Source organism: Chrysemys picta, chromosome 6 (genome assembly GCF_011386835.1).
Source record: "Chrysemys picta bellii isolate R12L10 chromosome 6, ASM1138683v2, whole genome shotgun sequence".
NCBI classification, from domain to species: Eukaryota; Metazoa; Chordata; order Testudines; family Emydidae; genus Chrysemys; species Chrysemys picta.
The window spans coordinates 105,184,867-105,202,331 of record NC_088796.1 but is presented as its reverse complement, the minus strand read 5'-3'; the positions used below and the strand labels follow the sequence as shown (position 1 = coordinate 105,202,331).

General features: G+C 40.0%; 1 protein-coding gene across 8 annotated transcripts in view; it reads left to right on the top strand.

Annotated features, from left to right (window-relative positions):
• The window catches only part of CCDC171 (coiled-coil domain containing 171), a 219,787-nt gene that overhangs the window by 67,200 nt on the left and 135,122 nt on the right, over positions 1–17,465 (top strand). For all 8 annotated transcript variants that reach the window (XR_010588656.1, XM_065549498.1, XM_065549497.1 and 5 more), the window contains 3 exons: positions 6,664–6,766; positions 14,244–14,350; positions 17,059–17,148. Coding sequence is in view for 7 of the 8 variants with exons in the window: in XM_065549498.1 (XP_065405570.1) it covers positions 6,664–6,766; positions 14,244–14,350; positions 17,059–17,148 (300 nt within the window). In the remaining variant the exon portion in view is untranslated. The remainder of the gene's footprint in view (positions 1–6,663; positions 6,767–14,243; positions 14,351–17,058; positions 17,149–17,465) is intronic.

Here is a 17,465-nt window from a genome sequence, read left to right as displayed (position 1 = left end):
CCTCGGGAGCCAAAAAATCTTACTGCTTTATAGGTGAAACCGTGTTATATCGAACTTGCTTTGATCCACTGGAGTGCGCAGCCCTGCGTCCCCCCCTCCCCCGAGCGCTGCTTTACCGCTTTATATCCGAATTCGTGTTATATTGGGGTAGAGGTGTTTGTTCCTGGATTTTTCAAATTCCTCACTAAAATGTCGATATTATTTCAATAAACATTTTTCCCGTGTTGGTATGTCAGCCATATATAATATTTGGAGATTCTGAAAGAATGCTTAGCTGCTTCTAGACTATTAAGAATTGAAGGTCGTACCATAAGTCACTGCAAAGGTACTTCCTGTAGATTGACAATATCTCAGATTCTGTAACAATGAAGTCAAAAATGTTGATAAGCAGAGTATAAAACATGATTAGTTAATGTTTGTACCATGTTTTGAATATATGAAGTGCTATATAAATGCAAAGGAACAAATTCTGCTCTCAGTAATGCTGATATTAATTCAGAAAAAAAGTTACTTATTCTATTCTCTGCTGGACGTGTCCAAGATTTTGTCGGGTTTTTATAACTTGGGAGGGGGCATTCTTATTCAATTGAAGAGTCCTGCTGACTACAAAAACCAATCTAGCATAATTCTTGTTTCTTTTATCCTAACGGAAGCCATCCTCTGGAGTTATAAGTACCTACAATACACACATACTTGTTGCTCTATTATTTAGGCTCTGATTCAGAAAAGCATTCATATTCAGGATGACATGTTCAAAGTTGTCCCATTGAGGTTAAGTACATGCCTAAGTGCTGTCCTGCATAGGATAGACTTAACTGCTTGTTTAAGAGCTTTTCTGAATCGAAGCCTTAGTGAAAAACCGAAGTCTCTCAAACAGAGATGGCCAAATTTTTGAAGTTGTGCATCTAAATTGCACCTGAAAAATATATGTAATTGCATGTACAAATGGTTATTTATTCAGGTAAAAAATTGCATGTGCAGATGTGGGACTTGTACCTGTAATTTGTACACATGAAATGTTAACTGGTAAAACTTAAGGAGCCACCTTTGGGAAATTTTGCTATTTAAAACCAATTTTAGTGTAATGATTTCTTCTATCATACTGTTCTTCCCTACAGGTGTATCTTGGGTTTGTAGTGCACTGGCATAAATCTCCAACCAAAGTTGCAGCCATCTTGTGGAATTTTAGTTTACGTGGTTAACCCTTAAAAAGTTTGATGTATAAATACATTATTGTATTACTTTCTTACTCAATGCTGGGATTTTCCAAGGAGATTGAGGGAGTGGGGAGCTGAGAGCCCCAGCAGCAGCCAGGCTCCCAGTAGGGAATAGGGGGCTGAGAGCTCGGGCTCTCAGGCCCTCTCACTGCCCCTCTCACTGCTCCTGGTGAGGACGCGCACCACTGACAGAAAGAGGAAGTGTGGACGTGAAAAACCACAGTAATTACTGTGGTGGCTGTAAGTTGAACTAACATAGGTCGACTTTAGTTTGTAGTGTAGACATGCCTTAAATCCCTCCTTCACGTGGAATCCCCCTGAATTTCTTGTCCTCTCACACGAGAGACCTAGTGTAGCTCTGTTACGTTTACTCCTTCCTCAACTAAGGAATTTCCTACGGAGCAGCACTGGTCTTAGAACTATTGCTTCTACTTGCAGATAGGGATGCCAACTTTCTAATTGCACAAAACCAAACACCTTCCCTGCCCCTTCCCTGAGGCCCCGCCCCTTCCCCAAGGCCCCACCCGTGCTCACTCCAGCCCTCTATCTCTCGCTCTTCCCTACTATCACTCACTTTCACCGGACTGGGGCACGGGGTTGGGGTGTGGGAAGGGAGTGTGGGCTGCGGGTATGGGCTCTGGGGTGGGGCTGGGCATGATGGGTTTGGGGTGCAGGAGAGGGCTCTGTGCTGGGATAGGAAGTCGGGATGTGTGGGGGGAATGAGGGCTCCAGCTGTGGTTGTGGGCTCTGGGGTGGGGCCACGGATGAGGAGTTTGGGGAGCAGGAGGGAGCACAGGGCTGGGGCAGGGATTGGAATGTGTGTGGGGAGGAGTGGGGTGCAGGCTCCAGGAGGGAATTTGGGTGCGTGAGGGACTCTGGGCTGGAGTAGGTGGTTGGGGTGTGGGAGGGTGTCTGGGATGCGGGGTCCCAGCAGCACTTACTGCAGCTCCCAGGAAGCAGCCACCAGGTCCCTGTATCCCCTAAGTGCATGGGCAGCCATGGAGGCTATGCATGCTACCTTCATGCCACCCCCACAGCTCCCATTGGTTACGGTTGCCGACAAATGGGATCTGTGGAGCCGGTGCTGGGGGCAGGAGCATTGTGCGGAGCCTCCTTGGCCACTCGTGCACCTACGGGCCACAGAGGCCTGGCAGCTGCTTCCGGGACCCACACGGAACCAAGGCAGGTAGGGAGCCTGCCTTAGCCCCGGGTCCCCAATACACCACCGACCGGACTTTTAACGGTCCAGTCGGTGGTGCCAACTGGAGCCGCAACGGTGCCTTTTTGACCAGGCATTCCGGTCAAAAATGGACATCTGGCAACCCTACTTGCAGACTCAGTACTCAGAAAAATATCTTTACAAGCATAAGGACTAGAAACATTTTAAAAAATGTAAATGAAAGCTTAGATCTTGCAAAAACTGGTGGGGGCACCATGAATACACCCAGCCTGACCTCTAGTGTAGAACCTTACTCATTCTCATTAAGAACATGCATTAGGAAACTGAGAAACCCTTTTGGTATATTCTCTGCAATGCACATTCACATCTATGCTTAAGTTTTCCACTTTGCAAATTTAAGGAAAAAAAATCATAGGCTGCAATGATGAGGGAGAGGGAACTGGAACAGGAGTTAGAAAGGAAGGAAACTAAATTGTTTGTATGTAAAATATAGAAGATCTGGCTAGTTTAAGGAATTTCCTTTGGTTCTTTACTGCAATTGAAAAATAGATACTGAAATTGGCATGGAGACTTATGGACACAGTTAGCAAATGTGAGTACAGAGAAACGATGAAGGCCGAATGTACTGACTAAAATGTGGTGAATTTAAAAAAATGGAAGGCCGAGGGGGGGGGAAAAGTACATTTGTTTAGGCGTGCTTATAAAGACTTTTCTGTGGGCTAGATTCAGTATGACCTTGTCTGTACTAAAGTGGCTTATATTAAAAAGAAAGCCTTTTTCTTACTGTGATATTGACCATACTGTTATATTTTCCTATTGATAGTATGCACTGTAAGGTAAATCCTTCTAATGTATTTGCATCCTGTGGAAAAGATGATCCTTTACAATATATTTGTATTGGCGTTCTGCAAATACAAGCACTTGTGTATATATGGATTTCAGTTGTGTTGGAAATTCTTTGTGAAGTGTAGTACAAACTATCACATAAGGAAACCCATGTAAATGCTACAGGGAACCTAACACTGAAACGCACATGAATAATATATTAGTAGATATACAGCACATATAATTAAAATTGAAACAGTAAAACACATTTTATAAAATATTTAAACTGAATAGGGGAGAACACAGCAGAAAATTGCATATATTTGTCCTTGTTTGCCAATGATATGCTATCAGCTCATAAGAGAGCTTTTTGGGGGCCGACATTTCCCACATTGGAAAAACTGATTGGATCCTTGGATAAGTAGTAGTGTGTTGGTCTGTATGTAATTGACAATATAGTAGAATTTTCTTGGGGCTATGGAGAGTAAACTTCCTGTGCTATGAACAAATAGGAAGGAAAATTTATTCAAATAGTGAATCATAATTTTAGCACAGAAGATAAATAATGAGTAACTGGTCAGGATCAGAAATAGGAGATATGTACCTTCTTTCTTCACCACCCCTTCATTACAAGGATGTTATGAAAAGGGTACTTTTAATTATTGCTTACTTCTGACTTAATCCTTTCCCACTTGTTGTCCAGACAGATGTCATTTTTTGACTATGGACTTCTTTAATTGTAAACTCTTTGGCAGAGACCATGTCTACATATTCATTTAGACAGGGAATAGCACAATGGCCCCATTCTTGCTGAGGCCTCTGGGTGCTACCATAATATAAATATTTGATTATAGTCATCTGGAAGCTTCAGTAGCTTTCAGAAGTACTCCTGTGCACCTGAAACTCCCATTCGATACAAGTACACTGCAATAAAAGACCCGCAGCATAGCCACAGCTCTGAGACCCTCCTCCCTTGTGGAGTCTCAGAGCCTGGGCTTGGACTGAAGTCCAGATGCTGACCCAGCACCTGGGTCAGCTGACCCAGGCTCTGAGACTTGGTGCCACAGGTTTTTTTTATCACAGTGTAGAAATTCCCATGGTTTCTCATGTAGGACTGAGCTCTTAAATGCTACTATATGCATATGTAGCATATGTTTTAAAAATTAAGTAACTAAAGTTAGAGGGTTCTTTTGGCAGATTAATATTTAACAGAATATTAATATAATATACTCAGGGAATGTCTTCATTACAGAGCCTTGACTGGTCTAGCTATGCCAATATAGCAATGCCGACAGTTTGTGGAAAACAGCATAAGCCAACAGGAGTTCTTCTGCCAGCAAAGCTAAACCACCTCTCCAAATGACACTAGCTATGTCAACAGAAGCACTCTTATTTTGGCATAGTTGCATCTATGAAACCGGGGTTTTTGTCGGCATAGCTGTGTCAGCTAGCAGTGTGATTTTCCCCCCCCCCCACCCCCTCAGCATTCCTAGCTTACATAGTTGTGCCAGCAAAGCTTTGTAGCATAGGCTAGGCCTTATATTCTACTGAATCTGGATGTACCAGAGTGAAGTAAGTGAGATGTGCTTAAAGTTAAGTGCATCCACAAATACTTTGCTGGATTGAGGCCTTAGTATTCCTGTGAATATCCCAATATAGCCTAATGACAGTGAATGGCAATGGCTCTTGCTTAACTTGTACAGTATTAACAAATTTAAGCTTAATTGTCAGAGATCGGGACATGGGTGATCATGCCTAGTGGTTGGAGCAGGAGTCGCTAGCCAGTAATAGGTGTCCAGGGTCAGAGCCAGAGTCAAAGTCCAAATGCCAGAGCTGAGGGTCAGAGCCAAAGTCAGAATTCAGGAATTGGAGTTGAGCATCAGAGCTGGGTTACCTTGAGTGAGACAAAGCAGGGGCAGGATAAGGTCCGAGGCAAGGACAGGACTGACTGGGTCAGAATTAAAAGTAGGAGAGGAGTGGGACTGGAACAAGGTGGGAGCAAGTCTGGGGCAAGCAGGCTCAGGAGCTATCACAGCCATGTGCAAATGTTTTGAGCAGCTGCTGAACTGCTGCTGCTGGGCTTAAGAGCTAGTCAGCTGACTCTTCCCGTCAATGAGGTGGTGCAGCCAAGCAAGCAGCCTAGGACAGGCCAGCTACACTTGTTAAGCTCCCCAGAGACTTGCTGTGCTGTGGGCTCTGAATCATTCCTGACATTAATGAGTGCATATTTGGCCAGTGTCAAGTGCTTAATGTGCTCCTGAACTAAGTGTGAAATATTAAATTCACGTTTTATTAATATTCTTTAAAATATTTTTCATATGAAAAGAAAACATGTCATATGGTACCTCAATATTTGTAACTACATAATAAGTTTACTTATCTAAACTCTTGCAATTACAAATCTAGGCCCTCCTTCATGACTGCAGGGTCTGCTGCACAGAGAAGGGAAAAGTGTGATATGAGGTGTGGATGGAGGGTGTGGCCACAGGACCTACTGCTATGCTGATCCTCCCATTCTTCTCCAGTGATAGTGGAGTATGGTGCTAAATCAGCTGATGGGCTGAAGCAGCCTTTGTGGATTGTCTGTGCAACTATTAGACTGGCTTGTGGGAAGGGTGCCTCTCCCATTGATCTGCCCACTGCCCAGCCCGTCTACTCAAGTTGGATGCTGGGCTGCCCTTTGAAGAAGAAACAATAATCGATGTGACATAACTATTATTTGCAATTTTATTTTATTCTAAATCTTTTCAGACACTTTAATATTAAACTGGCCCTCGAAATAGGACCAGCCCTGTAGTTTGAACAACAGCCTACCCACAAGGTCCCCCAGTGAAAAGCTTATTGAAAGAAAATCCAGTGCTGGGAGTTGAAGTGTTCTCCATTATTCCGTTGCTTCTGGGACATCAATCTCAACAACTCTGCTTTCTAGTTAAAGAAACCACTATCTAGCAAGGAGAATATAGCTAACAATTGCACTTGGCAGCTTGCAACTACAATAGGTATGGGCTTTTCCAAAGCAGCAGAACCTTGATTTCCATCCCGTCTTGTCAGAAGCATTGTGCCTTTCCAGATGTCCTTGCGCAGTGCAACAATTAACTTTGTTGTTTGTGTACATAGGGAGCAGATAACGATTTTTATGGCAGGAAGAGAAAATTACTATACTCTTTTTGAAACTTTAGTAATTCTGACTGCTTGAAGGGCCCACACACCCTTCCCCCGTTTTTTATCCCAAATGCATGTTAAGTCCACACTGAAACACTGTTTTAGCTGTTTGTACTGTCATGTGGTACCCGCTTGATTTCAGGAAAAAGTAATGATGTGCAATGTGTCTTTTTGTATAATTTGTCCTACAGTAAAAATATTAATTGTAACACAAGTCTTTTTTTTTTGTTTACCACTTTAATTTTTTTTTTCCTTCACCCATCCCCCTGTCAAACAAAGGCCAAGAAACGCCAGGCCTTCCTAACAGAGATGTGTGAAAACAATGTGAGAGAACTGGAGTTACTCTTGGACAGCTTTACTATGTCAAGCCAGCGGACAGCAGGTTAGTTGAAGGTATAAAATGACAGATGCATCTGTCAGTGTTCCAAAGTCACTACATTGTGGGAATTCTGCAGATGCCTCTTGCATTCCCTCTTCTCAACATGCTTTGATTTGATGACATGATGAGAGCAGTTCTCACAGCAGTCAAGTGGCCTCGCTAGCTGAGAAAGGGTGACGGAATGTGGACCTGCTGTTGTCAGCCCAGAACTTGATTTACAAGTGCTGGGATCTATCTGATCGGTCAGAAAAGGGCTCTCTTGCTGTGCTCTAAATCCAACTGAGAAAAAAGTCCTTACAGTCTACCTGCAAGGGGAGCAGATGTTTTGACTGAACTGAGCCAAATTCTGAGGCAACCTTCAGCAACTTAAAGGTCACATATTCACAAAGGTTATGTAGGACACAGGATGTAACACAGTTCTCTTTATAGCAGTACTTTGTACTCTAGCTGAGTTGCATTCATTTAATTTCAAACAGCACACCGGTAAATATTTTTCCGATTAGTATAGAAATCTAAAATTGAAGATTTAGCATCACTCTACCATATACATTATGTGGTATTATCTGTAACATATTACTCTACAATTGAGATGGGGACTGAGGATAAACAGGAATTATTGAGACACCATTAATTTGAAATCTAGTAAATTTATTTTTAAAAAGGGGGTAAAAGTAGTTTTAGGTACTACAGCTGACAGTCATTTCCCCTGTCAGTTTTTGTGATTTTTACAATCTTATGTTCTTTTTAAAAAAAAAAAAAAGTTTTTCTTTCTGGTTGGTGTATGGAACATGCACATTCCTATACAAGGGAACCAGTCAAACAAAGTATTCACAAAGTGCTGTCAAACACACACAGTAAATGAACTGAATAAATAAAGAAATATTTTCCTCTAATCTTTGTTATAATAATCTTAGGAATTACAACTCTACCTCGATACAACACTGTCCTCAGGATCCAAAAAATCTTACCGCGTTATAGGTAAAATCGCGTTATATTGAACTTGCTTTGATCCACCGGAGTGCGCAGCGCCCCCTACCCCCCCCCCCCCGCGGCGCTGCTTTACTGCATTATATCCAAATTCATGTTATATCGAGTCACGTTATATCGAGGTAGAAGTGTACTTTTTACAAAAATAGGTAAAACATGTTGAGAAAAGGGGTTTATTTAAGTTCATGTTAAACCTAATGTGCTATGTGGTGCTATTTAAATTATATCTGCATTTCTGAAATATCTAGCAACAAGATACATTGACGGATGATGTGGCAGCCTTTCATTGATTTTTTTTTTCCTTTATTTTCTCTGAATTTTTGGCCAAATAACGTTGTGACAGACTGATAATTTCCTACAATATCCTGAATGAACTTTACTGAATTAACTTAAACCTTAATGAATTAGTTTTAACATCTTTGGAGTTCATTGTATTAAAAAAGCAATTGTGTATGCGTTATTGTGGAATTGTATGTATTTCCATCTGAAGGACAACAGGGGGTGATTAGGCAAATTGACTCAGGTTGTAACATCTTCAAAGAAGCCACCCCCGTAGAAAGGTGTGCATATACTATTTTGAAGTGGATTCTCCAGGAACCATCGATTAAGAAAGGGGATTTAGATAAATAGCCTGGCTTTAAACTAGCATACGGCCTTCTTCCTGATCCAGCAAATCCCTGGTCCACAGAGGGCCCCAATCCTTAGGGTAAGGCCGGAAGGACCGGGCCAGCCAGAATCCATGTTATGGTTGCAATTAATTCTAGTAATCTTATTAGCGTGAGTGTAGGTTCTTTTATTGTTTTTAGTGTTTTCTCTGTAATGCTTTTTACCTTAAGAATGAAGTAGGCTTGCATAGAAATCTGTATGGTATTTATATCTGTAGTAGTTACACTTGTAACCATCTCTAAAGAGAAAGCAAGCAGGTGTCCTTGGGCAACCTGTCTGTGCTGGGAAATACAGTGAAGGCAGGAAACTGTGCAGTCTAGAAATACGCCAGTCAGAAAGGAGAGAAACATGTATTTCCACCCAGAAAGGCAATGGTTGGAGAGCTGGAATCCCTGAGAGTGAGCGCCCTTGCTGAACCACTACGGGGAAATACATGTGCGGTTGCCCTGAACTGTGACAAATGTCATTCCAGATAAAAAGCTTTGGACAGGGAAAGTTGAGTGGAAGAGCACTAGACCCCTTTCTGATATTTCTGGGGATTCCCCTGTTTCCCATAAAAGCCTGGCTTCATCTGGAACTGTGATGCTATGACCTCCTCACCTGCACTTGGGCCAAATAAATCCTCACAGTCAGTTTCCAGGTGCATAGTGGGAACCGGTGAGAATTAATGCCGAAAGCCTCAACATTAACTCCTATGGATATTTCTCCATAGGTTCACTGGGATTTTGTACCATTTAGAGCAGCCTTTCCCAGTCTCCTCTCAAGCCTGTGGTGCTTCTCTTGCACAAAGGAGCTTTTGCAGGGTTAAAGGGAGGGGGTCTGCTGCTGTTCCTAAGCAATTTATAGAACTTTGAACAGGTTTTCCATTCTTCTCATCCCCTTGATGGTAAGTATCACAAGGAGTGATCTGATCCCATGTTTCCCTCTTAGTGGGAATTCAGTAGTTTGTTTTTAATGCACTTTATTTACTCCCACCTTTAAAAATAAGACATCTAAACATAAAAATTTTTAAAGCTTCAAAAGCAGCTGTAGAGAGTTGCTCCTCTGCAGAATAAGTCTGATTTGCTGCTGCAAGTGGGTCCTCATAGCAAACGCTGAAACCTCAAAAGCGTTGCTCTAGTTTGAGGGGAGACAAACAGTAAAATTCTACAGTTTGTCTTGCAGGTTCACTGCACTTTTCAATTGATCGTATTGTAGTATTTTCAAAGATGTTTTGCTTTCTTCTTACCTGCTTTTTCTTCTTGTGTATGTTTGTCTAATATTGCTGTTTCTATTATTTCTTTCATGCCCACAAAGAGACACTATTGCTCTGTGAAGTGGACTTGCAGAAAATCTAGGACCAATAAAAATAAAAAGTTGGAGCTTTTAATACTTCCTTATGGTCTAACGTAGAAACCAACTGGAAATTAGGAGAGCTAGCACGATGTTATCTGCCTACTCTGCACAAATCAACAGCAAGGGCTTCATGGGCCACCAGTGATCCATGGATCATATTTTGGGAACAGTAGCATAACATCAACAAGTATTGAAGAACAAAGTCCTCAAGGACATAGGTGCTGGAACTAGGGGTGTTCAGGGTCTATCACACCCCCCGGCTTGAAGTAGTTTCCATTGTATACAGGGCTTACAGTTTGGTTCAAGGCTCTCAGCATCCCCACTATAAAAATTGTTCCAGCACCCCTGCTCAAGGATTGAGAACTGGCATAGTCCTACTAGATGTTCCTAGTGGCCAGTTACATAGCAGGGAAGGAAAATCAACTGCAGACATACTCAGTTGATCATAAACTCCCAATGGTTGACTCCTGGAAGTGGTGCATCAGAACTTCCTCATGTGAGCCATACCTGAGAGAGACTGATGTATCACATTTCTGCACCAGCTATGACTGTTCTGTGTCAGAAGATGAGAAAAAAATGTTGCTGGAATGGATGCTTGCTCTTTTAAAGATGACCTGTGAAGGGGAAAAGAATGTGTTCTGTCTGTTTCTTTATGATGTAAAAAGAAAGGCCTCAAGGAATTTTGGTTTTTAAAGGGTATTTTAAAGACCACTTTTTAACAATATAAAAGTGTCAAACATTGAGTTCTCTCTTTGTGTTGGAGAACTTGAGAAGCAGTGGGGTTCTGACATATTGAAACCTGAACAGAAGGGAAGAGAGTCTTGGGCTTTGTCTACTCGGCAAAGTTTTACCAGTGTTAGTTATCCTAGTATAACCACCCAGGTGGACACTTACTCCACTATAAGAGTAATTCTTTTTGTTTAACTTAACCCCCTTCCCAAGCGACGTAACTGTAATATAAATAATAATATCAGTTTAAATTCAGACCTTATCTTATACTAGTATAACTATCCTGTGAAGACAAACTGTTTTAAAATGTCTTTTTTGTTTTGTTTTTAAACACCTGTTTAATTCAAACATCTGTCAACTAGTTGAAAGAAATGCTGTTTTGTTAAAGGTTCATCAGTCCTGTCCTTTCACTTAAGGGCTGAGAGGAGAGATCTTCCAGTCTCTTTGGGTTCTTCACGGGACTTCTCTAGCAAAACAAGAGGAGATTTGACAGTCCTGATATTTCTAAAGTAAAAACAAGCAGGAAAACTTAAACAATTTTTCATAAAGCAAAAAGTCACAAACCCACTTCACCACCCCGGTCACTTTTAAAGCCATGAAATTTAGCTGATAATTTTTCATCAGTTCATCTTGTTATACTTCTTGTACCATGTGTGGGATACTTTGGAGGGGATATATTCTGTGATTTCAGTCACAGAATTGTATTACAGAATATTAACTTTCATTTAAAAAATAATTTTTAGCCCATAAGGTTTTGGAGATGAACTTGTGTAGCCTGATCTATAGATTATGTATTAATTATATTGATTGATTAAAAATTCCCAGTTATCATCTTGAGGGTTGGTATGAACAAGTGTAAACTCATGGAGTGTTGCTCACCTAAGTCAGCAGAGAGCCTGAAACAATAGCTTTACACAGTGTGAACTGACCCATTCATCTCAATAAGAGCACTATAGAATTTGACATTTTTCTAAGATGTCAGAGTATTCCGCACTTTGCTACAGTCAAGCTCCTGATTTTGTTTTCTGTCTCATGGCCCAACTGGGCCCTGCCTGCAGCTTTCCCCACAAAGGGGTGGTAATTGGTTTATGTTGTGTGCTCCCTGCACTGTTCCATGGAACCAGACAGATAGTTTAGCTTGTAGTTAGTCAGAGGGAATCGGGTACGATGGGCTGGGCTGCCTGGAGAAGAGTTCAGCAGCCAGGGTGATGAGTTTCTGAAGCTGGTTACAAACTGCTGTTTCCAAGGCTTATGTGTTGGAGAAGGCAGTTCTGAGACTTGCCTCCTAGACGGCACTGCAGGATTTGAAGCTTGGAGAGTGGAGTTGGATCACCTGGAAAACTCAGCAAAAAACACATCACCCAAAATAAGGGACAAATGAAAATATTGTGAGCCATAGTTTTGTATGAGTTCTTGTAGTGGTGGGAGGGATGAGCATGAACAATATTTAATGGCTATGCAAGTATTAATGTTGCTGTAGAATGTAATGATGTTGTGGAATTCAGGGTTGCTTGCCATGTGATCTGGGCTATGCAAAACAAAGGGACCTGAATACTCTGTAATTTCCTCCAATACTGGGATTTTACATTACTTAAGCACAGCTGGATAATTTAAGGATGGGATGTCTTTCTTAAATCTAAATAAAATCTAACCTTATCATATATGGTCAGATTCTTCTACCCTTATTTATGTTGATTAATACCCTATGCCACAAGAACACAATGGGCCAGCTTGTGCAGTATTTGCATACTCCAGAAGAGACGTCTTAGTCCAGGGCTAGGGCACTAGGCTGGGACTCAAGAGATTTGGTTTCTGTTCCCAGTTCTGCTACTGACCTGCTATGTGAGTCTGAGCAGTCACTTCTCCTCTCTGTCCCTCTGCTTCACCCTCTGTTTGTCTCGACTATTTAATTTATAAATGCTGTGGGGCAGGGATTATATCCTAGAATAGTGGGGCCTTGTTTCAGTTGAGGTGGCCTCTAGGTGTTACAGGAATACAAATAATAGAGCAAGGATGGCATATCTAGTCCATAATTTATTTTTAGTGTAATTTTTTTTCTTAATGTTAAAAAAGTGACCAAAATAGACTGTGATAAGGATAACCTTAGAACAGAATTATGCCTTAGGATATGCATGCATATTTCCCAGCCTATCGAATTAACTGGAAAATTTTGTGTTGATCATAGTGCAGAACTTGGCCCTAGGATAGCATTCTCACCAACTTCCTGAAACAGAAGATAAAGCAATTTGCACTCTAAGCCCTAATGCGAATCAGCATTTGTTTTAACACAGTGTGACTATGGTAATAAAGATGGACTAAGAAATAAAAGTGAAAAGTTAGTGTGTCCAAGAGTGAAATACCTCTTAAAGCCCTATTCTGTACTTCCTGAAGTGATTAAAAACGGGAAATTACTTTTCACATTTCAATTTTAAAGTGGTTGTGGGCAATATTCTGATTTTGCATGCATGTGTGATGTTTCCATTGACTGCAGTTGGTGCTCCATGTGAGTATCCAAAGACAGGCTTTGTTTAATGCTTCACATCTGGTTAAGTGATACTTACCCTTCCATTTTTGATTAGAAAAAACTAAACTAAGATTTTAAAATAGTCAAAAGATAGGGTGCTCCTGCAACTATAGTTTTATAGAAAGTTTTGTGGCTGGTCTAATGGATAGGTTTAGAATACAAGACACAGTCTGTGTCCTTACTTGCTGTGTTATGCTGGAAAAGTTGCTCAGGGTCTGATTTTTTTCAGACATGCTGAGCAACTGTAGCTTCTGTTGACTGCAGTGGGTATTGGTGTTGGTGCTTAGCATCTCTGAAAATCATGTTCTTTAACCTCTTTGCTTCTCAATGGCTCCTTCTGTAAAATAAGGGCAATACTAGGGATTAAGGGCTAGTTCATGTTTATAAAGGGAGCTAAGAGGTGATATGCAAATGATATAATTATTATTATAGTTGCTGTTATTCAGTTGGCAACTTATGAATACGTGATTGATATAAAATTGTTCTTGTTTTCAGAAATCATTTTGAAGTCAACAATGTAAACTACTTTTGTGCCTATGACCCTAGTTAAGTCAACTAGAGCAGAAGTTGTAGCTTAAGTTTAATAAATACGTATAATGTACATATAATGGATATATCAGCTTTAAGATTTGTAATTGAAACATTATGTAGGAATGCACAGACAGATAATAAAAAATCTGTGTTTCCTTTTGGACTGGAATACAAGAACATTTAAAGAGTTTTAAGACCTTTCCAAGCATAACAACGTCATGTGATCTTTGGCTCAGCAAAGGTTTGTTGAGTAAGTGATGTATTACTACATTACAAAATGCATGCTTGGTCAGAAGACACCAAAATAATGCAGGAAAAGTGCAATCTACTTAACTTAATACAAGATGTTTTTGCAAAGTGTGTCCCTGTGCAGTGTAAATGGTTGGTGATCTGACTGAATGACATATAGCCCTAATAATCTCTAAGCTACATACCTCAAACTGGATATAGAGTCCATTAGTTGGATGATAACTGCAAGTATTAACTGGAGATTGCAACTTTGTTGTACAACAGCTCTCATACAAGCAGTTATTTAGCTATATTTGACATGAAACTGTATGCTGTAGGGAGAACAAGGCTGCTGTTCAATGTTCTGTATTGTTACTGTAGCAGCCCTAACTAATTTTAATATCTCTGTTCCAGTCTGAGCAGTTCTCTGTCTCTCTGTGACTTTAAGGGCTTTATTTTCATTTTGTAATTTTTCTTCAGGCAGTCGCAAGGACAAAGATAAACCTCCAAGCCTCTCTGTTGTCCTTGAGACTTTGAGGAATACCTTGACAGATTACCAGAACAAGCTGGAAGATACATCTAATGAGGTAACATTTGCACTGTTTGGCTCCATAAATATAGCCTTCGGCCTGCAACAATACGTATTCCTCACTTGTTACAAAGGTCAAAAGATTGGGAATGTTGAGTTGACAGCTACATGGATACTAAAAAGAAATTATCTCTGTCACTACTCTTCCTAAGCTTGCCCTACAGTAATGTTCCACTTAAATATAAAAAATAGTTTATATATTTTTATTTTGAGCTGTTTTCAGTAAACACAGAAATATGACACGTTCCATCCTCCATCTAGGGCTTTAGGTAAAAGGTGACGTAAGTATTTTAAAAATACAATGTAGTACTTGAATTTTAACGTGCATTGGTATCAGTTGTGTAAATGTGAGAGCCCCCACAAGAAAAGTGACGTTATTTTCAGAGATCAGTTGTGTTATTGATGAAGATTGTTAAATTTCGTGGTTTGGGTTTTTTTATGTCATACAGAGGAAGAGATATCTGCATTATACTTTTCTAAAGGTAAAAAAGAAGAGTAACAAACATTTCTATTTTAAAAAAATGTATTTTTCATGCAGTCCTAGAGGCTTTTAGTCACTGGCTGAAAAGTCTGTCTTGTATTTATTTTCTTATTTATATTGCTAATGTGATTTGGTTAATCCTCTTGGGTTTAAAATGTTTTATGAAATGTACGTTTAAACACAGTAGAGAGCAGTTAACTACATGGTCTCGAAGTCCTTTAGTTGTACATAAAATTGGCAAAGCACTGAAATGTGTCACTATTTTATTTTTTTTCTATTCCTAAGCTTTGTCTTCTGTTTGATAAACTTATTGTTTATCCAGTCACTCATTACATTTGAAATAAATCATATTAACTTTGCTGTTTTTATTGGGAAAAAATAATCTCCGTCAAGTCCTCTGAGATTTGTTCAAGGGGCACAAGAATAAGTGACCACAGAAACAATTATACTTCTGTAAACAGCAAGCACTGTTAAGTCTCTGCAGTGAGATAAGATAACCAATGTGTTTAGTAGTTTATGAATCTCTTTTGAGGCCCAGGTCTAGAAGCACATTACCCACAGTGAATTGTTACTTGGGAGGATGAATGTCACATGATTCTCAGCACAGTTGAAAAGTCTACTCAGCAGGCTTTGGCTTAGTAATGTGCTTTGTTGTGAAACAGTGCCAGAGACAGCAGTGGGGAGGCCAAGGGGATGGCTGCTAAGAAAGCAAAGAGAGTACTCTGACAGAAAGAAGAATGAACTGTCAAGGAAAATAAATCGCAAGCTGATGACCTGCCACAAGACTTCCCAGTAGGACTGCATGTGACAGACCCTGAAGTTGTCATGCGGAGCCAGAGACCACTGAATGCCCTCGTGGTACACAGAAAGGGCAGTGTTCTCTCCTCCTTGATTTTCCCCATAGATGCCGCTGCTTCTTGCTTTTTGTGCATTTTGTCCTTAGACATGTTTTGTAATAAAACTCTTTTAATATTAGAATAAAACTCTCAGGGATTATCAAGAACACCATCCAATAAAAATAACTTGCTTTTATATGCAGCGCTAAGGTTTTAGGCTTGTTTAATTCTGTTAAGTTTTGTAGGGTATAGACTTATGACAGGACCCCACACATAGATGGATGTAACTAATGTTTTGGCTTTACATATATGTCTGGACCTGTTTGGTGAACTTGTGACATTATATTAGCTCTAATTTACTAAATAAACGTAAGAGCTAATAACTCAATTTCTGTAGAGCTAGTAAATATTAAAATTAGAGCATTCACTTTCACGTGTCTATATGAGTTCGAGGGATGAGTAGATGAGGTCTGGCTGGCTGAAACACAATATGGAAAAGATAGAAATAATTTTGGTAAATTGGGAAAAGCAGCTAATAGAGTAGGCAAGGATTATATCAGCACCCCTGATTGAGGGAGACATGCAGTGGCCATTTGTGAAGTGTTTACAATTTAGATGTATTATAGAGTTCTGTGCAACTCCTGGCTGGTCAGGTAGCAGCAATGACCAAGATCGCTATATTCTGCCTATCTCTTTGTATCTTTTGCATACAAACTTGGCTACCATTATTTGTGCCTTTTGACACTCAAGATTAGATTACTGTTAGACTGCAATGTTGGTCTCTACACTGAAACTGGAAGATGAAGCTAGCACATATTGTGGCCACCTGTTTATCAGAAAAGTGCATCTGGAAGAGGGCACATAACTCCAGTGCTCCAATCAGTAGGTGCTTGTAATGCCCTGAATAGTTTGGGATTAGGTGACTTGAGAGACTATGCCTCTCCTTGAGTTATGCTGCTGTTGCAATCAGCAGAAATGCATGAGCTGGAGTCCCCTCAGTTTAAGAGGGAGGATGCTGCTTTTAGGGCATTTTCTGGGAGGGGCTATTGACTTGGAAACTTGCTTCCTGAAAGTCATTAGGAGCTGGATTTCTTAAATTTTCTGGCACATTTCAAAAGACTTTCCCCCCCCAGGCATTTGAGAGTTCATGGGCAAAAGCAATAGTGAATTTGGTTTGGGGTTATTGCTGTTATTATTTATTTGTAATATCATTATTAATATTTAATATATCAAACTTGTTTAGTGGTAATCTGTTAAATTGTTTACAATTGATGTCTGAATAGTTTTCTAATACATTCTGGTTTTACATTTGTATAGGCAATATTATTTTACGTTTAAGTACCTACATAGCCTCTGCAACTCCCAACTGTTTTTTTTTTCTTTTCTCAGCTAAAGAAAATGAAAGCTTCATGTGAGAAGATGACAAAAGAGATTGACTCATCCAAACAAAAAATATGGTCTCAAAGTCAAGACCTTAAGGTATATTTTTATGAACTGTAACTTCTTAACATACTACATATATTTCTGGTATGTTTCACTTAACATATTATCCTGTAGATACAATCTATCTCTGTTATCTCAAAATAAGTTTTTTGTATCACTTCTCTATTGAGTAGAATTTCAAACCTCAAGTGGTTGAAGCCTACAGATGTTATAAGCCTACCTATGTGAACATTTCAAAGGTTGCATTAGTGAAGTAATATCTGTTTAAACAGATGATCTGATCCTTGAATAGTCCTCTTACTTCATCATTTTGTGCTTGTTTGTTTGGCAAGGGTAGGTCTTCTGTGTTGAAT